Raw genomic sequence first — 27765 nt, forward strand, 5'->3', positions numbered from 1 at the left:
AACTGCTATAAACCTTCCAAAAATTATGATTTTTAGCTATTCAATCCCACAAAAAATGCTATAAAATGTGATCAAAAAACCATGTGTACTCCGACATGATACTGGTGCAAAGTACAACATGTCCCGCAAAAAATAAGCCATCAACCAGCTCCGTAGCCAAAAAAGTAACAATGTTATGCCACTTGGAAGACGGCAATACATAAATGATAGATTTTTCCCCACATTAGGGTTTTGTTTGACAAATTTAGTAAAACGTAAGAAAATATATTCAAGTCTGGTATCCCCGTAATCGTATCGACCCATAGAATAAAGATAACATGATTATTAGTCTATACGGTGAACACCAAAAAAAAAAGAGTAAAAAATCCAGTACAGAATTGATGCTTTTCTACTCCTGCCCTCAAAAAAAGTTCCTAAATTTTCATCAATAGGTGATACCAACCCCTAAATGGTAACAATGGAAAAAGCATCTCATTGCGCAAAAAAAATGGCATCACATGGCCCCAATAACGAAAAAGTGAAAATTTTATAGCCTTCAAAAGGGGCCAATGAGGAAAATAAAATCCTGGCAGCTGCAGGGTGCTCCTTCCCTTCTGCGTCTCGCTGTGCACCCATAACACAAGTAATGGCCACATGTGGGGGGTCTTTGTACTCAGGAGAAATTGCAGAACAAATTGTATGGTGGGTTTTCTCTTTTTATATTTTGGAAATGTGTAAATTTTAGTGCTAAATGAACGTATAAGGGAACAATTTGACCATTCTAAATTTCACCTCCATTTTGATTCAATTACTATGAAGATCTCAAGGGGTTAACAATCTTCGTAAAAGCTGTTTCTGATAGCTTGAGGGGTGCAGATTTGAAAATGGGTTGGTTATATAGGGGGTTTTGATGCTAAATATGTAAAATTTCATTCAAAACTGTATTTATCCCCAAAATAGTCAATTCTGAAAATCCGGAAAAGCGATATTCTTTTTGTAAGCCGCGTGACATCAAAATAAATTATCCAGACATTTCAGAAATTATGAAAATGTAAAGTAGACAAATGGGAAATGTTATTCAGCAACTTATTTAGGTGGTAAATCTATCTGCCTGAAAACGCAATGATTTTGAATTTCGAAAATGGCAAATTTTTAAAAAAATTTATCATATTTCCTTTTTTTTTGTAAGTAAACGCAAAACTTACCAGCCAAAATTTACCACTAAAATGGAGTACAACATGTGGGGAAAAAACAATCTCGGAATCGCTTTGATAAGTAACAGTGTTCAAAAGTTATAACCATATAAAGCGACGCAGGTCAGAATCCAAAAAATCGGGCTGAGCCTTAAGCTACAAAATGGCTGCGTCCTTAAGGGGTTAAATGTAAATGCCCAGATGGGAATACCCCTTTAATTTTATAAGATTTTAGAAAAAGTAAGATAAAGCCAAGCTCACACCTGTGTTTGGACCTCCTGTTATCATTTGATGATGAAAAATAACAAAATATAACAGATCAGTTAAATGTCCATTGATAGGAACTAACTTTTAAATTACTTCCATTAATGCTTCCGTTATTTGAGCAGAAAATTGGATGGAAGCAGCAGCGACATTTTTTCAATTTCAAATGGAATCGGAATGAAGTGCACATGGATATTAACGGAAACCATTAAGAGTACAATGAAACCAATCAACATTTTAAGGGATCTGTTAGCTTCCATCAATAAAATGTTATGGAAGTCTAACAGTGGTCACAATACAGATGTGAACTGATCCTAAAAATTAAAAAAACATTTAGTGAACACTAAAAGGAAATCTACCACATGGGTGCAGTGCTTCTACACCAAGACAAGACTTACATACTGGGGTGTGCCTCCTGAAACAGGATAAATTCTTCTTCTTGCTTCTTTGAATTCTTCACGCCTCCATCCAGCATTTCTGCCACCTCCTCCCTCCACAAATGGAGGAGTGAACAATTGAGCCTGAAAGGGCTTCTGTGACTTGACAAGGGGCCACTGAGGCTCATTTACATAATTTTAAAGTAAGTTTCTCTCAAAAACTAAGCTATTTAAAGCAAAAAGAAGAATGGGTCCCGCTTCAGAAAGCACATGTCAGCATGTAAGTGTGCTTGGCTTAGAAGCGCTGCATCCATGTGGTCGATTTCCTTTAAGCTCTGATGTAAACTTCCATATATGCATATAATATAAAACTAAGCAAAGGTATTAACATAATAGAATACATCTCACAACAAATGGGATGCGCCATTTCTTCTAGTCTTCACAGGAAAACCTGTATAAAAACATAAAGCATCCAAGATTACTAGTATCACATTGCCCTTTGTGAATAGGGACATGCTGATGATAATCAATACCCCTGAATAAGGATGGAGAGATTGCTTCTCCCCCATCGGAAAAGGCCAATAGAAATAAGCAGATGATAATGTGTGTAAAAGCTTGGATTGTACAAGCCTAATAACAGCAGACCAAGATTCACACAATTGTCTCAGAACAGTGGAATACAAACCAATATCGGACTTTTAGTTCCTTTAGCTTTTTGAAATAATATTTACTTTTTTTTGTTTTTTACAAAGTACATAAAAGAAACATTCCATGATTCTTGCATCCAAAAGATCAACAAAAATACTTATTAAGAAAGATTTACAAGAAAAAAAATCGGAGTGGAGCGTCTCTTGTGATGTATAACATTCAGTTCAGGCTCTGCCAGTCACTATTATGTATTCAGTGGTTATATGGTCATTTACTGCCTCCAGGACCTGGTAGTTAGTCAGTGATATAAAGAACAAGACACTTCTTGTTGTATCGGCCGACTTCAACACACTTAAGAGCTACAGTCCTCTTAAACTATTGAGGTGAAATCCAGAGAAATTACTTTAAGCTTCTTCGCCTTCTTTAATAGTTAGAGGGGTGTCCTGCTTTGTGGGGAGGTTGGTCAAGCTGAGAGACCTCTAGCTCTTGCTTCAGGAAGACCACAAAGGCGCTTGTATTCGGTGAAGTGACCGGAAGACCTCTGCAGGAGCCATTTTAGTTCTCGGATGAGACGGACTGAAACTTTGTTTATCAAAGATGAAAATTAAACATGTCACTTGTCAGAGATTCTTCAAGGCTCATGGCATATGGAGTGTATTTCTCTTCTAGCATTCGTCTCCAAACTTTAACTGGAAAAAGAACCCAAACACAGGGATAAATATACAACTCTATAGCGCGACTACACATTATTATAACTATGGCAGAGATGATAAATGTCCCCCTATGTCAGTATATGTTAACGTGCCTGCGGCTGCTCCTATGCCAGGCGTAGTTTTGAGTAAAATGTACGTTGGTTTGTCAAAAGCACACAGGCACAGGGCACAAACACCCCATGCCCACACTCTCCACCAACTGCCATGCCCATTTACGCCCTCTCCACCGGCTGCCGCTCCCCTCTATGCCCACATGGCAGGGCTTGCATGTATCCTATTTTTTTTTTTTAATCGGATATTTCTTTATTTATTTTTAATTTTAAGAACATACAAACAGTAAAAGAAAAAAAAAACAATCCCCCCACCCCCATCCCAGCCAGGGCTACAAATTATTTATGGCATATTCAGCATGCATCCCATACACTCTTAGGTCGCCACGCAGGGCTATAAAGGATTAGCACATAAATGCAAATGTATCCTATTTTAATCGCAAACTGTTACATTGTGTGTCACTGCTTCTAGAAAACTGTAGAAGCGCAGAAGTAGTGATAACTCTCCCCCATATAGTGTACACTACATCTGATCTTTCTGCATCACTGAAATACTTATTTTGTTATTGTTCAGGATTAACCATTTCTCATGTAGGAAAGATTAAAAATGTGGACAATTATTTCACACAAGTAAATGTGGTGGTAGCCACTTACTGTAATTTGGTTCTTCGATGGGAGGTTCTGCAGCGACTTCAGGATCTTGTGGCTGGTTCTCTTCCGAGACAATGGTGACATCAGTTTCTTCTCCCTCATCTTCTTTCTGTTGCTTTTGTAAGGAGTTAATCATTTCCTTATAGTCTTCTCTCGCCTTCATTGTAAGTTCACACAATTTGTGAAAATGATCCTGAAAAATATCACAAATAGCATTCAACATATTATTGGAAACACCTTTACAAAGGTAACATTTTGTTGAGCATAAGCATAAAAGCATAAGCTGAATCTTGCTGGTTTCTAGTTAGCAGGAGACATGTCACGGAGAGGAGTGTGAATGATTTACTGCTTTTGTATAGGGTGGAGCTCCACATCATATATAGTTGTATGAACTGCAAGTACCACCACATGGTGACTTAGTACAGCAACATAAAAAGATGCCATTTAACCCCTTGAAATTAAACTTCTACGGCCAATTACACATCTGAGGGTGCAGTCACACGTGGCATTTAACGCATGTGCTTCAAAACGCATTGCAACAGAGAGATTTGCCTAATTAAACAGCTGTTCACATTTGCGTTTACAGAACACAACCATTAACGCACATGTTAACGTTGTGTTAACACATGAATTTGTTAACCATGCATTTGGCTGGTTCAAGCAGCTGTGAAAATGTTTGTTCAGTGACTGGAAAATGGGGATCAAAGGTAAACCTTTGCTTGTATGTACATGTATGAAATCAAAAGAGATTACTAGAGCAAAACTTTGGTGCAGTTACTTTGCTTCTGTTGTGAGTCATAGTAATTATCACTAGAGAGGTCACCACATGCGATCAACTTGCTGCTGTCACACAGAAAGATATATCTTTATATTACATTAATCTTCTAATTTACCAGCACATGGGTAAATGCTCCCTCACCTGAGCGCCATCATAACTGAATATCCCAACCACGCTGACAGGTACAGCCTTGTTCACACACCGGCCCAGAGCTTTGCGATTGAGTGCAAACACAAAGGGGACATTCTGTTCACAGGCACAGCTAATGATTGTTTGTAGAGTGTCATCCAAACCCCCTGGAGAAAGAAAGACAAAAAAAGATCATCTGAATGCAATACTACAACACCACCTATTCATCTCCGGATTCCCCAAGGACGTAGCCAATATTCGGCATGCCGCATAATCATCCATCATCAAACTTCTAATACTTCCATGTCATTGTAACCAGATTGTACATGATAAATAGTGCATCAGCCAACACTTACACAATGTGCAGAGAATGAATCAGTATATCAGTCAGATGTACTGCAGTAGGGATTGTGACCAATGTTATGGGGCTGAGTGCTTTACACCAGGGGTTCAGACATGGAGTGGCTATATACTAAATCTGGCCATACAATACAGTTCCTATTCTTGTCCACAGAAATTATATGTGGCCATTAAGTTTCTGATCCCTAGGAATCTGCAATGTCAAAAGAGTAAATTCAGGATAGAAGAAATTGGATTCTAGACATAAATGTGTCTCCATCTCCGACTAATCAGTACAAAGCCCTTTTAGGTGCACAGTTTCTAAAGTGTCAGCCAAAATGCAACCACAAACACATAATAAATACATGTGCAAGCTCCAAAGACTTGCATTTTCATGCAAACTTAGACAAAAAACTGAACAGACACTATAATATGTCAGGGCGAGTGTTTTTTTTGTTTATTTAGATATATTTGGTAAATCTGTGACCAAATGGATCTCCTGTTGAAATTACTGGAAGGCTGCCATTTTCTCAGCACATGCAGGATAAAAAGAGAAAAACAAGATATACATTCCTGGCAGACGTTGCCCGGAATATAGGCACAGCTAAACTGGAATGCCCAGGATGCACCAGTAAAATCTTTTTGCTAAAACATAGCTGACCCATATCTTGCTTTCTATCCTTTTCCTTGGACCTTGAAGGAAACCTACCATGAGGAATCTATCATCAGATCTACTTCTGATGATAGATTCCTCTTGCCTGCCTCTGCCCTAATCTGTAACGTAATAATCCTGGAACATAACCTAACTCGTTACTAAAATAAAAGTTTTTAACATGTAAATGTTCACTGGTTTTTAAAAAGTATGGAGGCACGCAACACAAAGGCCCCATGGCCACCCACTCTACTGGGGCCAGCGCCCCTAAATGCCCCCTCTATGCCCACATGGCACGGAGGTGGTGCAGCGCATAATAAACAGTGTACAAGAATTTGCAATTATTTCACTGCTTCTAAATTCCCGCATTTCTATATTTCATCTACAGAAACTGGGGAGTATGCTAGATAATCTACCCATATTATTATTGGGGGGATGAAATGATATATGCTGAATATCTGTACAACGTACTGTGACAGTTCTGGACAACTCATGCAAGGCCAAACTGAGGGTCATTAAAATGCACTTCAGGGAGGGGTTAATAGTCAAAGTACTTTTACATCCGATTAGGTTCTGAGGGGATCCTAAGCAGTAGCTAAAGTGCAGTGACCCTTCAGCCCTGTGGAGTAAGGAATCTGGTGAACCCAAGCATAAAACCTTCTGTACCTTCCTCCAGGCTGTACGCTATAAAATAATACAGTTTCTAATACCTTTAGACTGTATTTTCTCACAGTTCGGGGAAATGATTATACACTTAAGTTTCTTGAGTTTTAGATGCTTTAACACCTCCCGTAAACCCATCACCAGGCGCCTTTTGGTTTTTGCCTTCACTGGATCTTTTAGGAACAAACGATCCTGGAAACGTACAAGTTCTTTAAGTAGTTCTGTTACACAGGAGTCCACTTCTTTATTGAGAACCTGACTGCAGTACCTGTAAAAAACCAAACCCAATGTTTTAATAAATAAAGTGATTACTCCACAACCGCAAAAAAAAAAAAAGGCTAATAAAATTATGCATTAATCACTATCCATCTATTGTTGTATAAATATAGTTAAAGACAAACCTATAGGTTTCCATAGGCTATGATAGTAGACGGCTTATATTTACAAGATGAGATGTGCTTTTTATGACACTTTGATTACGGTTTCATTTTTGTGGAGGTAAGATAGCCAAAGCCAAAGAACTGTATTTCTATTGCTATTTTTACATTATACAGAGAAGGAAAATACTGTATTATGTTAGATTTATCATACCAGTCATTAGGGGGTTGAAATAATAACAAGTATTGTTTATTATTTTTTTATTCATAATGTATTCTGAAATATATATATATTTTACTTTTTTAGTCCAACTATGAGATTTAATGAAGTGATCCTCTGATATAATGAGCTGTGCAATTCTTAAAGGGGTATTCCCATCTGGACATTTACATTTAATTAAATTCATTTGCCTTATGTAAACATTTCTTCAATTGGATGTTAATGAAAAAAATGTTCCTGTGTGAAGATAATTTCTCATGAATGTAGTTATTCTGTCCCTTAGAAATGAGATCAGCTTCCTCGGATACGACCACGTCACACTCTGGCAGCGGTGACCAGATTTGCGCTATATAGTCCTGCCGGACCACCAGGATTCAGCAATCACTACCACAGGACGGCTGAGGGACATACAGTAACTCCTGGACATTTCATATACAAAAACTTTTAGTTTCATTGTGCGATCCCTCCAGCAGAGGTGGCCGTATCCAAGGATACAGTCTTGTTTCTAAGGGATAACATGACTACATTTATGAGAAATTATCTTCACACAGGAACATTTTTTTTAATAACATCCAATTGAAGAAATGTTTACCTATGGCAGATTAATGAAACTGAATGTGAGTGCCCAGATGAGAATACCCCTTTAAGTATGTGGATTTGTATATTAGATAACACTGGACCCAATACAAGTTTAAGTGGTTTTCCAGTTATAGCAAAATAAATGTGATTGCTTTTATAATGAAAACTTATACAATTTTGCAATATTTCAAGCAGCTCTGCTTGCTGTCATTCAATAGGAAGTTTCTATGATTACTTCCAGTGTATAGAAATCAGTCCCTGGTCACGTAATGAGGTGCACTGCTCGTTAGTGTAATCAGAGCTGGGTGGTATAACGAGCCATGCACCTGTGTGACATCACATGACCAGGGATAGATTTATACCCACTGGGAGTGAACATAGAAGCTTCCTATAGAATGACAGCAAGCAGAGATCTTAAAAAAAAAGAAAAGTGAGAAATCATTAAGTATTTGGGAAAATTGTATAACTTATCGTGACACAAATCACATTTATTTCTTAAAACTGGACAGCAAGGAGCATCTCCAAATTATTATTTGATCTGCTGTGATCAAATGCAAGTCTGTGCCATTACTGTGGTGGAACCGTAAAGCAAATATAATAACTGCAGACATTGACTTACAGTCTCATGAGAATGCGGGAATAGGTCAACCATTTGACTCAGGACAGAAGCCTGTCTATGCAGAGTGATAAAATGAATGGGATTGTGAATTTACGTACTCACGGAACCGCCTACTATGAATTTTGGGAAGGTTGGAACTTGGTTGTGGAACAGAAACTTCTGTGGCATCAGGGACATCCTGAGATGGTTCATCAGGAGGAAGTGAACAGGCATCAGCGGATTCACTTCTCTCTTCTGCTGTGATGAGAGGACACTTAGTAAAGCCAAATTCTATACATTACTGGGAGCTTCTTCTGTATCATTTCAATAGTTCATTTGTCATTTGTTCAATTTATGTAAATTGTAGAAGCACTTTGTTTCAGTTAACTTCACATAAAAAACAACAACATATTGTTAACTTATCTGTTTCTGAATATTTATAGAGAGCAGTCACAGGCGGCTATTATAGATATGTAAGAAAACCTCATTATACATTATTGGCATTCACATGATTTCTACATCATTAAAGGGACACTTCCATCATAGCTCAGAAAATGAAATGCCTTTCAGTCACATTGCTGTTCCAAACCACTTGACATGGAATGGCGATACTTCTATTTGCAAAGAGTTTGGACACGAATATGGACATTAATATGATTTAGGCACAGGATAGATACGCTTTTTAAATCTGACCAATAGGACCCAATGTCTTTGGTTGTGAAACAATAACTTTGTACAGATACCAAAAAAGGTGGATCAGTTCATCAAGTCCTTTTTGCAGTGAACAAAGATGTACTGCTAGTACAACAGGCCTGACTGGGAAAGTTCTACCCACCATTTTTTACTTGATCCGAATTCCCACTATCATCATGATGGTCAGAAGAAGCTGGACACTGTTCTATCAGGCTTTCTCCTGCAGAATCTGTTGCATCCTGGGATTGCAATATATTGAGCTGTTTCCGCTGTTCTCGCTCTTTCAAAATGATCTATGATAAAAAAAAGAATACAAACATATCTTTATCTATCTACATACCTCTGTGTGCACACACCAACAACGTATATGTTTTTACACTATATCCAGACAATCACATTCAGATCAAGAACATACAGTGGGTACGGAAATTTTTATTTTTCATTCAGTGAGCTGGTATCAACAGACAGACTTTTTCAGAAAGAGCCCAAATGAGTATCCTGTTGGACCCATTCCTTCCTGCTGTCTACAGTGAACAAACATCTACATTTAGCAAATGTTACAATAACCTATTGGAGACCACAATCACTATATGGCCATCACCAGTCTCCTCAGAATGATCTGGTGATGTAGTAGTCCATGTATACACACTGTATATATCACTGCCTGTACAGTTGTAAGAAATCACAAAACTAAATACCTTTTTAAGTGATGTTGGTTTTTTGGCTTTGGGCACCTCTCTTTGCTTCCCTTTCTTGACCAGCGGTGCACTAGAATCTAGTGGGTTGTGTGGTGCCAAACTCTGTTTGGTTTGTGGGTTCTTCCCTACATTTGTTTGACCTCTGGGCTTTACAGGGACACCACCTCCAACTGTAAGCAAGATTAAAAGTTTAGTCCAATATTCTATCATATCTGTAATGACAGCAGATATTCCACTTAACACATTGCAAGTAATATTCATAAAAGTAATTTTTCTATACTAAAAGTAATATAGTGTATTGACCATCATGTGCTAACACCTGCACTTGGAACTTACAATTCATGAAAACAACTCCTATGGTCTCAGACACAACATTAAGAAGATAAGGCCGTTAAGTTAAGAAGTGTGCAGGATTTTTAAAGTTCTTTAGTTAAAAGTTTTAACTACCTTTTGCTCCTTTATAATGTTGCTAAAACGGAGATGAAAAAAAATATAAACACAAAATGTAAACCAAAAGACTTATCTAGACTAAAGACTGGATCAAATTAAAAATTATAATAAATAAAGAAAATTTGCACAACGAGGGGCCACAATTCAGAATTCACAATTCTGCTGCCCTATAGTTACTGGGATGTCTGGGGTTAAAGAAGACCTGTCACCCTAAATAAACCCTCTAGGACAGTGGTGGCGAACCTATGGCACGGGTGCCAGAGGCGGCACTCAGCGCCATTTCTGTGGGCACTCAGGTTCTCACCCCATGACAGAGTTCACCAGACAGGAACAAATCCATCAAATCTTCCTGTAGTCCCAGGAAAATTAAGAGATGCTGCTCTCAGCACTATTTTAAAGAAACACTCCATTGGCTCTTTGGAACTGCGACAAAAGTAAGAAGGTGTGGAAGGGGTTGCATTATCTTTGGAGGTCATCCTGCTGGACCCTTCATTATTTTTCTGGAGAAAAGCTACAATGAGAGTCTGAATTTTCCTCTTCTTTCAACTGTATTGGTGGCCTTAGGGGCTGATACGATTGAAATATGTGGAAGAACTAGTAGAAATAAGTTACTGCTTAAAATTCCACATTGGCACTTCACATTAAATAAGTGGATTTTAGTCGTAGCTTGGGCACTCGGTCTCTAAAAGGTTCGTCATCACTGCTCTAGGAGGTGCTTACTAAAGTAAGCAGCTCCCTAGTCCTACCCCAGTAAGAAGTGTGAAATCTCTAGCTTTTTTAGAACATACCGTTAAAGCTAGAAAACAGCGCATTACATTGCCGCCCACTGTAAGCTTGGTTCGGCGGATTCATGAGCGGGTGATCCGAGGAGCTCTCCTCGCCTATGCTTCTACCCTGGACTGCCCCTCCCACACCATATGCTGGCGGTGACTGCCAGGCTTCATTGGGAGTCACCGCCTCCTCGGACTACCCCCTCATGAATATACTGGACCGCTGTAAGCTTGGTCCGGCGTTCTGAGGGCTATGCAGTGCAGTGTTTGCTAGCTCTACCATTTAACTCGACCGTCTGCTGACAAAAGACGTCAGTGGATGCGAGTCTGAAGTCTGTAGTAGCGTCTTTTGAGGTCACTGCAGTCTTCTGTTGCTGCGCTAATCGCAGGAGCAGGACTGGGTCTTCAGCTGTAGCCGGCTCTAGGGAGAATGGAGATACGGTTTATAAACCCTATTCCACTCCGCAAAACATCACGCTGAAGTACAGTATCATCACTGAGACCCCTACCGATCAGAAAGTTAGGCCCTATCCTATTCTCTGTGAATGAAGTCTTAGGAATCATTCACATCCGTGTAATAAAAATTCATATTCTAGTCTACCAGCAGTTTTGAACATGTATTGGGTAACAGCCCTGGAGATCTAACCTATGCAAGTAGTAGCAGGACTGTGAAAGATGAATTTACATTCCAGAAGAGTAGCTGTAGCACTCTGGGGCACTAGTGTATGAGATCATTTCACTGAACACAGCAAGCCCCTCCCACTGAATAACTGCTGTAGTATTCAAACAGAAGCCTGCTAAAAGAAGAAGTTCCAGTATTCAGACACTTCTTTAAAAAATTCTAAATTCAGTAATACTACTACGAATACTACGGTAGTAGAGAAAGTCTGTGTACTTGAATACCAAGAATAATAGACGGAATGAGTTGTGCACAACCAGTGCTACAGATATTAATTACACTCCATAATAAATACACAGGTGGAATGACATGGTGAGAATATAGTAAGAGAGTTGGCTTCCACTTACCAGAAAAGACTAATGGTTTGCTAATCTGTTTACTTTTCTCTGTAGTATGCCTCTGTTCCAAAGCGGCCAACATGCTTCCCAGATCCAGCTGTACTGGCTTTTTGCTCTTTTTGCCACCACTTTTTTGATTTTCTGACTCCTAAAAGAGTAAAATACAAACCTAGAAGTTACAGAAGCCATCTGACAAATAGTTTCTTTGTTTTCCCCATTAGTAATACTTCTACTTACTGGCAATACAGCCTCTGTTCATATAAAACACACATTGAGGCTGCTATTTTTATTTGCCTTATAAATAGAAACTGGCTATTGGTTCACATAGTGAAGGCTGTATGATCTGGTGCATCAGATGCTGATCACAGGACACAAGGAACAAGAACAGAGGTGTTATTGTAAATAAGGAGTAAGCAAATAAAACAGATCTGCCCAATACCACCAGACAAAACCATGGAAGATGTGACGGAGCATCTCCTTAATATTAACCATTCTTATGTCTGACCAGATACATGGTGAGTTGATGGGGTATATTTGGTCCTGTACCTGATTTTAATATGAATTCCTGGCATGCAGCCTATGAGACCTGGAGAAAGACTTGGTCTATATATATACTGTATATGCACCTCAATAGAGCTAACAACAGGTTTTACACCAATCCAAGGTCCACAAATGAAATGCTCACAATGTCAAGGCCAAAAAACTCTCAAACTGTAGCTCTGTACTGTGTATACACCCCTCCTTTTACAAAATAACCAGTTTAGCATGAGAGCTTTTTTTTTTTTTTTTTTTAAGACCAATTAAGACAGGGACAAATGCTCTCAGAAGCAACCCCTATCCACATCTATGGTAATCACATGTTTTATAAATAGTCTAAAAAATGTCCAGTGTATATAAATGTGTGCCAGTAATGAGAAATGCTATATGACTCTGCTATGTACATGAGGGGTAAAGGCTTACCACACATGGCTGTGCTATGTACATGAGGGGTAAAGGCTTACCACACATGGCTGTGCTATGTACATGAGGGGTAAAGGCTTACCACACATGGCTGTGCTATGTACATGAGGGGTAAAGGCTTACCACACATGGCTGTGCTATGTACCTGAGGGGTAAAGGCTTACCACACATGGCTGTGCTATGTACATGAGGGGTAAAGGCTTACCACACATGGCTGTGCTATGTACATGAGGGGTAAAGGCTTACCACACATGGCTGTGCTATGTACCTGAGGGGTAAAGGCTTACCACACATGGCTGTGCTATGTACCTGAGGGGTAAAGGCTTACCACACATGGCTGTGCTATGTACCTGAGGGGTAAAGGCTTATCACACATGGCTGTGCTATGTACCTGAGGGGTAAAGGCTTATCACACATGGCTGTGCTATGTACCTGAGGGGTAAAGGCTTATCACACATGGCTGTGCTATGTACCTGAGGGGTAAAGGCTTACCACACATGGCTGTGCTATGTACATGAGGGGTAAAGGCTTACCACACATGGCTGTGCTATGTACCTGAGAGGTAAAGGCTTACCACACATGGCTGTGCTATGTACCTGAGGGGTAAAGGCTTACCACACATGGCTGTGCTATGTACCTGAGGGGTAAAGGCTCATCACACATGGCTGTGCTATGTACCTGAGGGGTAAAGGCTTACCACACATGGCTGTGCTATGTACCTGAGGGGTAAAGGCTTACCACACATGGCTGTGCTATGTACCTGAGGGGTAAAGGCTTACCACACATGGCACTGCTATGTACATGAGGGGTAAAGGCTTATCACACATGGCTGTGCTATGTACCTGAGAGGTAAAGGCTCACCACACATGGCTGTGCTATGTACATGAGGGGTAAAGGCTTACCACACATGGCTGTGCTATGTACATGAGGGGTAAAGGCTTATCACACATGGCTGTGCTATGTACATGAGGGGTAAAGGCTTATCACACATGGCTGTGCTATGTACCTGAGGGGTAAAGGCTTATCACACATGGCTGTGCTATGTACATGAGGGGTAAAGGCTTATCACACATGGCTGTGCTATGTACATGAGGGGTAAAGGCTCACCACACATGGCTGTGCTATGTACCTGAGGGGTAAAGGCTTATCACACATGGCTGTGCTATGTACCTGAGGGGTAAAGGCTTATCACACATGGCTGTGCTATGTACATGAGGGGTAAAGGCTCACCACACATGGCTCTGCTATGTACCTGAGGGGTAAAGGCTTACCACACATGGCTGTGCTATGTACATGAGGGGTAAAGGCTTATCACACATGGCTGTGCTATGTACATGAGGGGTAAAGGCTTACCACACATGGCTGTGCTATGTACCTGAGGGGTAAAGGCTTACCACACATGGCTGTGCTATGTACATGAGGGGTAAAGGCTCACCACACATGGCTCTGCTATGTACCTGAGGGGTAAAGGCTTACCACACATGGCTGTGCTATGTACATGAGGGGTAAAGGCTCACCACACATGGCTCTGCTATGTACCTGAGGGGTAAAGGCTTACCACACATGGCTCTGCTATGTACCTGAGGGGTAAAGGCTTATCACACCTTATACATTAAGTCCTTACCGCTGATCCTCTAGGTCCCCAGCTCTGTCTAGGGTTGCTTTTATTTTCGTTCTTGCCACCTGCAGAAGAGGATATCAGTTCAGGGAATTCTTCATTATCCTGTGTGGAAGAGTAATTGTTAATACCATGTTAGTTATTTTATTAGTAATAAACGCTGCATATTTATATAATATTTTTATGCACAGTATTTTTCGGACCATAAGGCGCACCATCAATAAATGCCTGCTAAAACGTCTAGGTTCATATATAAGGCGCACCGGATTATAAGGCGCACCTGATTATAAGAATGAATGACCAGCAGGTGGCAGACCTGTGCACAGTTCAAGGCAACTGTATAAGGAGACTTTGAGAAAAATCAAAGGATTTTTTGTGCGCCTTCTAGTCCGAAAAATACGGTATATGTAAAGGATGGCCACATATCCAAATATACATATTTTTCATAAATAACACAACACATACCACCAAAATTTTTCAACTAACCTTAAGACCATAAAGTGTTGCGAGAAAACAATTTCAAAATCACTTGGCTGTGTTAAAGCGTTCCAAAACACTTATAGTGACACAGGGCAAATTTTTAAAGGGGTTATCCGGGTTTAAATTTTTTTTTATGTCCGGGCTGGGGAGGGCTAGTTAAACATAATAAACATGTACTTACCTCCTCCGGTGCTGCCGATGTCCCGCGCCGCGGCCCGTCTTCTCTGTGCGCCGGTTTCATTACACCGGCGCACAGGGAGCTTCCGGCCGGCCGGATGCTCCCATGCGCACCATCTCTCAGCGCTTACAACGCTAAGACATAGGGACGCATGGGAGGAGCCGTCCACATCGTGGGGACCGAAGGGACCGCGGCGCGGGACATCGGCGGCGCCGGACATCGGCGGCGCCGGAGGGGGTAAGTCCATGTTTATTATGTTTAACTAGCCCTCCCCTGCCCGGCCATAAAAAAAAAAAAATTAAACCCGGATAACCCCTTTAACAATGGGCCGCATCAGGAAGGTGGAAAGTGTCTTCGGCAACAAGGGGAAAACTCTAAAACCTGACATGTTGCTTGTTTAAAAGGACATCTACCACCAGGATGAAGGATTGTAAACCAAATACGCAGACATGCTGGCGTGTGACCCCTTTGGTAGAATCCACTCTTTTTTAAGCTTCCTATGCCCTTGGTTTTAAGGGAAAAAAAAAATACAATACAATTGTATTACACAGTGGTATGTAACACATTGAAGATGCTGCACATGTTCAGTGTGTTACAACCATGTCCTGCCAGGAGGCAGGGTCGACTTTCCGGAGTGCATCACACACCCCAGGCCAGCCATCAGAGAAACTGCCTCCCCCACCTGGGGGGGGCTCGATCCAGTTTAGAAGACCCTTACATGCCGTGGTCATTTGTAACCCCCCAGCGTGTAAGTGGTTAAAGCCCACAATCGGAGGAATGTGTGATTACAGGTGTAAGAGACCGGTGTAAGCTGTAACATACAGCTAACAAAGCTTGACGTAATAGGACTGCATAATGTGGGAACTCGCCTCCCGCCATGCAGTGCTATTACGTAAAATGTCACAAAGGGGTTAAAATTTCTATACTAAAAGGACATCTGCTGGAACTAAACATTGATGACAGGAATGCAAATAACATTTAAGGGTGGTCCAATTACATTCATTTAATGGACCATTGGTTATGCCTTAAATATCTGACATCCCACCTCTGGGATCCGAATCTACCGGACCCCCAATCATGCCTTATGATTGCTATGATCATCTCCACACAATTAAGCAATTGTAATTGCTTTTACAATTAAATGGGTTGTCCCAACTTAAAGAAAAGCAAGCACCGACAGCGGTTATAAGCGGTGGGTGTTTGCTGCAATATACAACAAACCCCCCTGTGTATGAAGAGGGTGTAGCCTGTGTTCCCTCTTCATACACCCCCGCACCTCTGTGCCGTACAGATATGGCACAGAGCATTAAGGGGTTAATATGAAAAGTCAGATCTCAGATCTCCCAATTTTGAAACGAAAACTGCGTGTCTGCTTTGAATGGACCACCCATCTACAAGAGGCTCCATATAAATATGTCTGTTAACAAATCAGTAAATTCCCTCTACGCACATCAGCCATACCTGAAATTTTGGGGGCTCCTGATAGACAAAGTTCTCATTTGTGGACTTCACAGTTTCGGAGACATCATGTCTATTTTTCTTTTTTGATTTTCTTTTTTTCTTTGACATAACTTTTTCAGGTTCTGCTTCTGTAGCTATGTTAGGTATAAGCGATGGCTGCAAGAGAACGCCAGTTGTGAATTAGCTCTAACAAGGAAAATGTCAACCTTTCTCTGTTTATCATCATTTTATAAACAGCTCTGGGAAAATGAAAGCTGAGCCATGCTCACCTGAGACAGTTCTGCTCTAAGAGACCTATGATAAATCTCCCCCAATATTTTCTTATATGAAATGAAATTTAAAATTTTAATTAGTTTTTTTATTTTTTCATACCCTTTACAATATGGGTATAATAATGTTATATCTGATTGCCAAGGTCGCTACAGATGTGACAATACCAATTTTGTGTGTGGGTTATTTATTTATTTTTTAAAATATAATTATATACTAGGGGACTTACACTGGGATTACCTTGATCCCTCATACAAAACATTGCAGTACTTGGTGGTACTGACACTTTGCCTATAAGACTCAGTAGACTGGGCCTAATAGGCCACCGTACATGGTAGATACTGAGGCATTCATCTGACCCTGAAATCATGTTAGGGAATCGCGGGGGATAGAGTGTACCCCTTTCCTTCTGGCTCTCTACTTAGCGGCTGCGATCTTGATTGATCATGGCAGCTAAGGTGTTAAACTGTCTGGCAAAGATCTCCCTGCTGGGCCAACGCAACAGAGACGTGGCTATATGTAACAATCGGTCTCCTGCTGCAGTTCGGGCTGGCACACTGGCCATCAGGAGGAAGAGATAGATTGTCCTAATGAGGGAAGCACCCACTAATTAGGACGTTCTACCTCATTCTGCATCCTTAACCTGCTAAAGTGATGAGGTAATAGGAAATGCAAAGTGGTACGGAAATAGTATCATCTATCATTGTTGTGGTCTGCCGCACAGTTTAGACTAACTAAAACTGGCCCTAAAGTAGGAACCAACAGTCAGCTGCACCAGAATTCACTATCATCTGTCACTGCAAAAGATAAAAAAAAGAAGTGTTTTCCAGCCAGAGACTGGCGGAAGCGGAGACACATTGTTAAATCCCCCCCCCAAATTGTATGTAGACATGGCACGTACAAACATTACCTTATTGTGACCTTGTAATTTAGGATCCTTGGTGGTGCTGGGGGCAGAGTAGGCTGTTCTCACTGAGGTAGGTGAGGAGGTCACATTTCTTGGGGGCTGCTTTACTTTGCTCGCCCATGATGGTGTCGGCGATGGTCCTGCAGAAGACACGTAAGCCATATCTAAAGACCGGAAAAAAAGAGCAACAGTTTTATAGACCAGTGAAGTTATCTAGGGGAAAGAGAGAGAAGAGCCATGTTTACATGCATATATGTTTTACCTTAAAAAAGTAATTGAGGGTGAAGCTCTAGTAGAGCACACCACCCTGCTAGTGTAAATGCAATCTAGAAGCAGGTCCGTTAGTTAAAGATAGCCCGGGGCCCAGAAAAATCAGAAGAGGCTAGAAACCAGTCTAAATAAAGCTCAATACATGCAGAGCCACTGTCTCTACTGCACCCAGCGATGAAGGTATGGTGGTCTTAAACTTTTAAAAACATGAGGATTGTTTTTAAGCTTTTCGTAATGTTACAATAGGCACCTGTTCGGGTCACAAGACCTACGATTGTGGCTTATGGTAACCAGTAAATAGAGGCAACACAACCCCAGGTCACTTTATGGAAAGTTACTGGGAGTCATGCTGGGATGTCCCCTCCCTCATGACTCCTTACAGATTCTCATAGACTGAAAGCTCTTCTGAGCTATATTGTTCCATATCACTGTCTGTACTCTGTAATGTAATATTATATTTGTATATGTCCCCTATGATTTATAAAGGATGATGGTGCTATATAAAGATTATCATTATTACAGATCATTTGAGAGCAGTCCTTCTTCTGCATTTTGCTGAATCACTGTGGACCGGTCACCATCTTGAATAACAGGATGGAGGTGGTTGTGGGTCCTTAATCCTCATGAACGGTTAGTATAAACCCCTACACTCTTCATTACATAGTGAGTAACAACATTCACTTTATTGGTGTATTCAAGCACCATTAGAGGGGTAGAGGCCGGGCCCCCTTGTAACACTGACGACCCTTACATCTAGAAGGGGAAGGAAGAGGCACCTCAATTTACAATGCAGTTTTATACAAGATCTACTGCTGTTTGTTGCCAGTGGCAGCGCCCCCTGACGTTCCGATCTTTAATGACATGTACAGTATGTTCCCTTGTAGAATGCCGCCTACATAGACAGTGCTGCAGCAGTCTCACTAGATAACCGGAGACACGGTAAGTTGTAGGGAGTGCTTGTACCTACCCCCTAGCCGCACGGCATCCATGTTAATCTCGTGCTATAACTTCTTGTGCTGGAAGCCAGGCGCCCGGTCACTAGCAGACGTCATCTGATAAGAACATTCCCGGGAATAGTACAAACCGGAAAAACAAGCATCATGTGGGGCAAAACAGTGAGAGCCATGACGTCAGCGTGGGCTGTAAACACTGACGAAGAATAGAGGTGCCGTGCAGTCGGCGGCCATGTTTGTGACGCCCATGCGATGTTCTTTACCGCTGTATCTCCGGAAACATGGCCGCTGGGCAGAGCTGCTGGAGGCGTATGCTTCCTCTTGTAATGTCAGATGACTGCTGACACAGCTTGTACTTTACACAGAGGGTAACAAGTCAGGTGATGAGATCCATCGTACGAGATTTCAGGTTTTCTTTTTAACCATTTTTCACTCCCCAATTTCAAAAAGCCATAACTTTATTTTTCTGGGTACAAAGCTGTACAAGGGCTTGTTTTTTGCACAACAAATTGAATTTCCTCATGACTATATAATGTTTCATGCCCTGAAATAGAAGCATTTTTATGGCCCACAAACTGACACCTTCCTATTATTCTTTGGGTCTGTATGAGAACAGCGACACCAAATTTATACTGGTTTTAATAGATTCTAAAAAAAAACCTTAAATCTTTTGTACAAAAAAAATAAAAAAAATTGTACTGTTGTGCAGAACTGTGAAAGGCTACACACAGCAGTTTGGAGGACATATATCAGTAGTATCATTTTAGGGACTGAACAACCTTACAGGTTTCACTGTCAGTGTTAAGATTTGGACATATCAATAACCTGTGTATTGATTTTTTTTTTGGGGGGGGGGGGGGGGTGGAAGGTTATTTTTGTATCAGTTTTAGTGACAAAGGGGGGGGGGGATTTACACTAATGGTTACTTAGAGAGAACGGTCACTCAGAAACTTGGCACTAGCAGCTGCAGCTCCTAGAGCTAAAACAAATGCAGCGGTGTTAGAATGATAAAGCTATCTAGCACTGCAGTGGAGTACAATGTAAACACCGGACCGCTCTCACAGCTGTTCAGTGTATTCATGAGGAGGCAGGATTGTGGGCGAGTTTAGGCGCAATGTAAGCAGCTCCTAGTGCCGAATTTCTTGATGACATGTCCTCTTTAAACGTATTTTCAAAAAAGAAAAAAAAAAAAAAACCAGGCCTTTTATGGCTTTATAAGAATGCATCCAATAAATAAATCACAAATTAATACATGCACTAAATATGAAAATTTTATTGAAATATCACAAAGGTTAAAAACATGTTTCATAAAATAATTTTCATATTTAGCGCATGTGCATCCCTCTTCCTTAATTTGTGAGGTCCTCTTTAAAACACATTGGGGGACATTTACTATGGCGTTTCCGCCAGTTTTGTGGCGCTCTCACCACATGTTCTGCTCTCAGACCTATTTATTAGCTGGCGGCGCCAGAAAAAAAAATGCCTTTTTCCGCCTGCTCCGACTCTTCTCCGAAAAGGGGCGTGGCTTTGGCGGAGTGGAAACTCAGACACAATTAATGTGTCGCAGCCCTTTTTGGGCGCTGTAAACTGGCGGAAAGTAGACCAAAAGAAAACTGGTCTAGCAGGGACTGTTGGACACATTTCTGGTGCTCGGGACAGATTTTGGTCCCAGGGACAGAAAATAGTCTCGGCGCCAGAAATGTCTCTGCACAGCTCCACAATATTAAATGTGTATCTTCTTTCCCAGAGCAGGTCGGTAACAAAGCCAATGCAGACACCGACACTTTATGTAAATGTCCCCCATTCTGTTAATAGCAGTTTAGTACAGGCGATCCCCTACTTAAGAACACCCAATTTACAGACTACCCCTAGTTACAAGTGGACCTCTGGATGTTGGTAATATATAATAAACAGCTGTAACAGTTATCACAGGTGTCTGTAATGAAGCTTTATTGTTAATCCTGGTTCTTATGACAACCCAACATTTTATAAAATCCATTTGTCACAGGGACCAAGAAGTTTTAGTTGTGGTTACAATGATAAAATATACAGTTCCGACTCGCATACAAATTCAACTTAAAAACAAACCTACCCTGTACGTAACCCAGGGACTGCCTTTAATCAATTTACATTAGGTAACTTTCTCCTTTTTGTGAAATTTGTAATGTGCCATTTGTTAATTCATCGTCTGTATTGCCTTTTGTATGAAAAAAAATCTAATCAATACTAAGTGATAAACAAAAATGAACCTTGACTACAGAAATTTTTAGCCGCAAGAACAGGGCTTCCAATTTTATTGAGATGCAATACAGAGCGCAAACATCCACAATCAGTAACTGATGGCATGAGTAGTGTCCTTTGCCGGCTCCATATCTAGAACATTTGAGGATGCATCCATACATGGCATAAACCACATGGGTTTCAAAATGCAATGGATCAGCTGAGGGATATGCCCAATTAAATGGCTGTTAACATTGCATTGATGGTTGTGTTTTGTAAATGCAAGCGTTAACCATTTAATTAGGCAAATCTCTCTTCAGCTGATCCATTGCTTTTTGAAACATGCATTCAACGCCATGTGTTAATGCACACTAGAAGAAAACCGCTTGCATGCATTGTGGAAGCACCACACAACACAAGTGTGCATATCTTAACCTTTAAAAAATGGCTTCCACTTACACCACAAATTAAAGTGTAGGCTCTTCAATGTTGTGTATCTTGTGCCATCAATATCACAAAAAGTGGCAAATTCTCAAAACAGGGTACTTCATGTCTACATTTACAGAACAGATCATAACATCTAAAAACGCAAAACAAGTTTAACAAGTTTCTCACAACAAAACCTTAACCCACAATCTAAAATCACACTTGCCAAGAGGAACATAGAAACTTTATTAAACAGTGGTGCAAGAAAGAAAATTCACACAGAAATGTGACAGTAGACAAAAAGGGGGAAAAAATTGCAATAGCAGCTCCATCATGTAGACGTTTTAACTGAGCTCTTGTGCTGTTAAGAATACAGCTCTTGCACAGTGGTGGTTGCGATGGTCATAGTCCTTGTATTCACTGAATACTACAATATATACAGAATGTCCCAAAAGCCACAAGTGAAAAGTTCATTTCTGCTGGTCTTTTGGAAGTGGTCTTCTGAAAAGCAGGATGTGAGGCTCTGCCAAAGAGAAAGTAGGCTTATTAAATGCAATAGCAGAAATGTAGCAATCCCCTGCCAAACAACAACCGGTCCTGTGTAAGTGTTGATATCTAATAACTTGGGCTCAATACGACCACAATATTTTTGGCTGTGTGTCAAAGCAACAAAATAAAACATTTTGTAATCCCTGAGAACCCCCTTATTGCTTTGATTCCAATCAGTACTAATGGGAGGGACTATATTAAAGGTAGAACTTCAGATGAATGATGGGGGAGAGGGGGCGGGGGGATTGTACACCAAGCCCACTGACATAGTGGTGTGTGTCCCCTCTGGCAGGATCTGCTCTTTTAGCTTTCCATGCCCTTGTTTTTAAGAAAAAAAAAAGCTGCAAGCTACATTAACACCTATGGTGTCCAGAGCCGTATTCTTGTGGACTTGGATTTTATGGCTTTCACTGTGCGCCCCAAACGACATGTCTACTTCATTCTTATGGTTGGTGACTTGGATTTTATGGCTTTCACTGTGCGCCCCAAACGACATGTCTACTTCATTCTTATGGTTGGTGCAATCATGGTGATACCAAACTTGTGTAGGTTTAGGTGGCGATCGGCTAAAAGATGGCGGCACCCACGCACCAACAGGATCCAAATGCCTCTGGCAGCTTTGCCGGGGGCATTTAAAGGGTTAACACTCGCAACCGCTCGTGTTATATGCAATATGCGGCAAGCACCCACCCTGTATGCAAATGGCTCGGCCCATGAGCCCTCTCCGTACCCCCGCAGCGTACCCCCGCAGCCGGCATGTAACATAATACTACGTCACATGTCAGGAAGTGGTTAAAGGAGCTGAGCACCAACTGTAAAACATCATCTGCACTTTACAGACTGAACACTGTACAGGAAATAGTACTCTATAATGCTGTGAATTTCTGCCTTCCCATAGGATTATTGTTCTGTAATCATGTTTTGCCTCCTCGTGGAGGCAGTGACCTACATCACTACAGCTATGATACTGGGAGTCCTACCCTATGAATTTTGTTTGGTCCAAGAAAACTTACTATCCATATTTACAGCCCAAAATTGATCTGCTGGCCTTATTCCCAATAGTTGTATCAAACCGGCTTACATCAGGAGCCCCATCTATTACTCACCTGGTTCATGGATCATATAATGAACCCAACCGAGGCTTTGCTGAACGCCAAGTCTTCTCCACTCCTCTTCAGACATCAGATGTGTTTTTGGCACTTGTTTTGCCAAATCTTTTGGCAGCATAACATGCCTAAAAACAAATTAAAATTTTTTTACAAACTTTACATTATGAGATTTACACTGTGCAGGTGACAGCTCCACAATATTCCAAATATGAGACTATAAAAAGGTGTTATTGGAAAAAAAATATATTTTAAATATCTATTCACACAAATAAGAAAAGTTGTTTTGTGAGAACAGCCACAGTACATTTGTCCAAAAGGGCAGAAGGAGATCATGATCATGATATGCACCACAGACCACATTGAGTAACTGGTCAGTGGGGGTGCAAGATGTCAGACAACTGCTAAAGCTACGAGTACATGAACATTATTTTTGTCTGTATGCAATACATTAATTTAACACATGAATTGCTATAGACCAGTGAGTGAGAGGAAAACTCAGAGCAGTCCATATTCTAGTCAAAGTTTGTGGCTTGGTCAGACCTTTTTGCAGGCATATAGCTCTAAAAATGTTAATACAAAGATCTGTATTTATGTAGCCGTAAAGAGGACCTGCAAACACTGCTGCGCTGTACACTAGAAAGGCTGGACCATTCTCAAAGTGGGGGTGCAAGATGACTTTAGTAAGCAGCTCCTAGTGCCGTTTTTATAGGCGATGGGTCCTCTTTAAAGAGCTGTAAAGTATAAAAACTTGCCTAGCTCTGCACTAAGCAATAATAACCAATTCTCTAATTTACTCTACTTAGCTATCTGCGGGTATTTAGCTGCTAGCAGAGTCTTTACCTTGCTCCCCAGGCTAATCTCCATTTGTCGTGCTTACTGGTAACTATGGGAAACCGTACACCAGGGCTGGAGACAAGAGGAAGCTTGTTGGGAGGGACAGTATTAGAGGGGTGCAAAAAAATAGGTCCCTGGGTGATGTCACAAACATGTGTGTCATCACATGTTTCATGTCATCCTACTACAAACTTGCTGTCCAGATTTATGTAAAAGCCCTCAGTGCCTTTAGCTGATGTCACAACCAGGAAGTGCCGCCCCCTTCAGGAATACCCAAATATGATTTTATAAGAAGATAGATATACCAGTTGTTATCCAAAGCGAGGAAGACACCAGGAGACAGGTGTAGTTGGAATTGTTGTCAAAGGCTCTCTGCAGCTGTGCTAAAACCATTTGTCATTAACCTTACTATTATGCTTAAGGATAAAAAAAAAAAAATTATATATAAATATTTTTTTTAAGGGTGTGTCATTTAGAATATACAGTAAAATCAAACAGTGGCAGTTGGGAGCACATAGACCCTTTTATACACCACAAATGGGAAAAAAAAATAGTTCCAGCTCCTAGAAAGAGGGGTGCAAAAACAGAAACTGTAGAGGCGAGGGGGTAAAAGTATATTCATTCTGCAGTACCTTCATGTAAAATAAGCAAACATTTTTATTGAGCAGTTTCCCTCATATGGTGTGAATAAGTCTGTAGTTTCTAAATTCATCCCCACTGGCATAGGGAGAACATCCCGGCAATATTGGTCTAACCTCAGTCTAGGGAGGGGAAATCCCTTTCTCTGCTTAGTGTGAACATGATCCAAGAAGTTCAGGCATCAGCGTTTGAATTGTAGAGCAGCTTGCACTATCCTGCCCTGAAGCTTGACACAACGGAGACTAACGGTGAATTGGTTCTTCCTACGGGGATTATAGCACTTGCGGGCACATTACAGCCAGCACGATAGCGAGCGCCAGTAATAACAGCCAGGAGCCCTCATGCACCTCACCGCCTTCTGGGAGTCATGCTGTCGGACAGGCTTGACAATAGGCAGTGAAGATATCTCGGGCCCCCGTTGTCCAGCACATTCACACGTTCTTACCTGTACTCGTACTTCTCATCCGTGTATTTGTCGGAATAATAGATATTTTTGAATGACATGTTGTCGGTATAGGCAGCAAATATCCCACAAGTTTCCGACGCAGAGAATGGCGACCGCCAACTGAGACGGTTAACTTTACGTAACTCCCTCTCAGAGTTCGCGTTTTGAATTACGTTGCGCTCTGCTGCAATTGGTCCACAAGGGAGATGCGCAGAGCCAATCACTGGCTAACTACTTGTTTTTCGTCGCTGTCGGGAAATACCAGCTGGCCAATTAGAATGCTGTTGCTAAGCCTTCTCCCCGAGTCGAATCGACGCAGGTGGGTGGAGTCACGAAGGAAGTTTTTGAGCCACGTGATTCGGAAGGAGAGGCGGGCTGTGAGGTTCTGATGAGGAGAAGCTCGTTACTCCCAGGCTGAGGTGTCTGGGCTCTGCAGGCACATGGAGGCTCGGCGCTGCAGGAGGAGGGGGATTAGTAATTCTAGTGGCATGAGAGCAGGTTGAGTGTAGATATTGTAAACTAACCTTATCAAAAGCTAATGATGAGGCCAATAAGCAGTGGAGTAAGTCAGCTGCACATGAACGTGTTCAGCCTGTGTTGATATAACTATGTTGGTCCGAGCCCATGGACTGAACATATTGGTTAGGGTTAGTTCAATTCTGCCACAGGCCAATAAATATACGAAAAAATTATAGTGCACATCCAAAATGAGGGATAAAACTTCAAAAATTCATAAAAATTTCCTAGTGTACAGCATAGTAGGTGAAGTGGATAAACCTACCTGTTCCAGCTCAACTGAGGGTGAAGACACACGTGGCGCTTTTGTCTGCGCTTGCAAACGCAGACAAAGTCGCGGCCACCGGGGCGGGCCTCGACTCGATCGCATCAGCGTTTCTATGGAAACGCCTGCGATCGGGAACGAGCCGCCGGTGTTTTTCGTTAATTTAACGCGAAACACCGGCGGCTCGTTCCCGATCGCAGGCGTTTCCATAGAAACGCCGATGCGATCAGGCCGAGGCCCGCCCCGGTGGGCGCGACTTTGTCTGCGTTTGCAAACGCAGACAAAAGCTCCACGTGTGGCGCCGGCCTGAGCCTTACTCACCCGGCCGTGCAAATTGACGCCCCTAGCTATTACTTTAGCCCTGACCAATCATCCAGACCCAAACTAAAAGGGAACCTGTCAGCAGAAATTGACCCAATGAGCCACTACCAGTATGTTGTTAAGCAGGTGAACACCTTCCAGATCTCATTACTTTCATGGCCCAGGCTGGTGGTATCATCTAAAAAAAAATCAACATTGAAGTGAGTGTAAATTTGTTGAATAAAGTCAAAGAGGCGGACCGTTTAACACTGAATTCAAGCTTTCCCTGTCCCAGAAATCCTGCTTCACTGTAATTGATAGTCCTGCACCCGGAGAAATTACCAAGCAGATCTCCTGATGTCTGGTGCATGATACAAGTCATGCGAGGAGGTGTCCAGAGGCAAGGAGAGCTTGACTTCACTGTTAAAGAGAACCCGTCATGCAAAAAAAACCCCCTAAACTAAATATATTTTCATAAACTGCCATTAGAGAGCATTGCCTCTATCCCTTCATTGTCCCTCTACATGCCTGTAAACCTAAGCAATGAGGTCCTAAAGCTGTATGCAAATGACCTGAGAAATGTCCAATGAAGCATTAGCATATTCAAGCTGTCCACTCTATTCATGAGTGGGAGGCACAGCCACACCCCCAGTGCTTGACTGACAGCCTGCATAATGATGTGAGGCTGTATAATAATGTGCTTCCGGCAGCCTGTGTGTGCATGTGTGTGTGTTTAGGAGAGATACAGCAGCTCCAGGCAGTCATGTTACAGCAGAACATGTCAGATTCATGTGTAGCTGATGTCTGTGTCTCTCACCTGTATATTAGGAGGATGCAACATGTCAGCAGATGCAACACACACTAGCCATGCTTTACTATACATTACACACAGACATGAGCAGGGGGAGGAGAGGGGAGGGGGAACAGGGGTGACATCACTGCCTCTGACCATGTGACCAGCCTCATTTACATGATAAAGAATAGATGATTTTACAATGAATAATGTATGAAATAACTAGATAAAGGCTGGGATGGGATCCTTGTGAGCTGCTCCAACAGGTAGAGGTGACAGGACTAGTGACACAGACCTGATGACAGGTGTCCTTTAAGCTCTCCACCTCTTTGACTTTATACTACCAGTTTACATTTCATTTAAAAGTTGATTTTCTGGGTGATAGAACTATGCTGTAAGGTGTAAAGTTTCTGATGACCAGCTCTCTTTAAAGTTCACTCATTTTTATACAGGATGGGAGTCCTTGTATCATACAGAAATACGATGCAAGGACTCCCTGTCTGCATTGATGCTGTAACAGTTCTTACAGTGCTGGTGCTGCAATTCGGATGACAGGGAGTCCGTGCATTATATTTCTATATGATGCAAGAACTACCATCCCATATTATGTGTTCAGTCTATGGGATTGGATACAGGTATTTGTTCACAAGCTGATCATGTTTGTGTTCAGTCAGCCTACATTCACACGACCTTATGGGGGATGTATATACGGCGGCCGCATATACGTCCCCCAT

General features: G+C 41.5%; 2 protein-coding genes across 4 annotated transcripts; both read right to left on the minus strand.

Moving 5' to 3' along the window:
• Window positions 1-2427: 2427 nt before the first annotated feature.
• On the minus strand, window positions 2428-19217 carry SECISBP2 (SECIS binding protein 2). Of its 3 annotated transcripts, none has more exons than XM_072150783.1 (12): window positions 18233-18350; window positions 17716-17876; window positions 16536-16691; window positions 14423-14521; window positions 11848-11986; window positions 9602-9771; window positions 9046-9196; window positions 8330-8468; window positions 6484-6704; window positions 4795-4949; window positions 3879-4068; window positions 2428-3150 (listed from the first exon to the last, which is right to left on the minus strand). In XM_072150783.1, exons 2-12 carry the CDS (start codon window positions 17872-17874, stop codon window positions 3053-3055), a joined length of 1677 nt encoding a protein of 558 aa, XP_072006884.1. In that variant the 5' UTR covers window positions 17875-17876; window positions 18233-18350; the 3' UTR covers window positions 2428-3052. The 3 variants fall into 3 exon arrangements, with proteins under 3 accessions (XP_072006884.1, XP_072006883.1, XP_072006882.1); XM_072150782.1 differs by lacking the exon at window positions 18233-18350 and adding an exon at window positions 18950-19217 and having other exon boundaries at window positions 2429-3150; window positions 8330-8465; XM_072150781.1 differs by lacking the exon at window positions 18233-18350 and adding an exon at window positions 18950-19217 and having other exon boundaries at window positions 2429-3150.
• Window positions 19218-21190: 1973 nt separating this feature from the next.
• CKS2 (CDC28 protein kinase regulatory subunit 2) lies at window positions 21191-25448 on the minus strand. Its single transcript, XM_072150784.1, has 3 exons — window positions 25158-25448; window positions 23237-23364; window positions 21191-22104 (listed from the first exon to the last, which is right to left on the minus strand). Exons 1-3 carry the CDS (start codon window positions 25214-25216, stop codon window positions 22052-22054), a joined length of 240 nt encoding a protein of 79 aa, XP_072006885.1. The 5' UTR covers window positions 25217-25448; the 3' UTR covers window positions 21191-22051.
• Window positions 25449-27765: the final 2317 nt, after the last annotated feature.

This window comes from Engystomops pustulosus, chromosome 1, assembly GCF_040894005.1.
Source record: "Engystomops pustulosus chromosome 1, aEngPut4.maternal, whole genome shotgun sequence".
Taxonomy (NCBI): domain Eukaryota; kingdom Metazoa; phylum Chordata; class Amphibia; order Anura; family Leptodactylidae; genus Engystomops; species Engystomops pustulosus.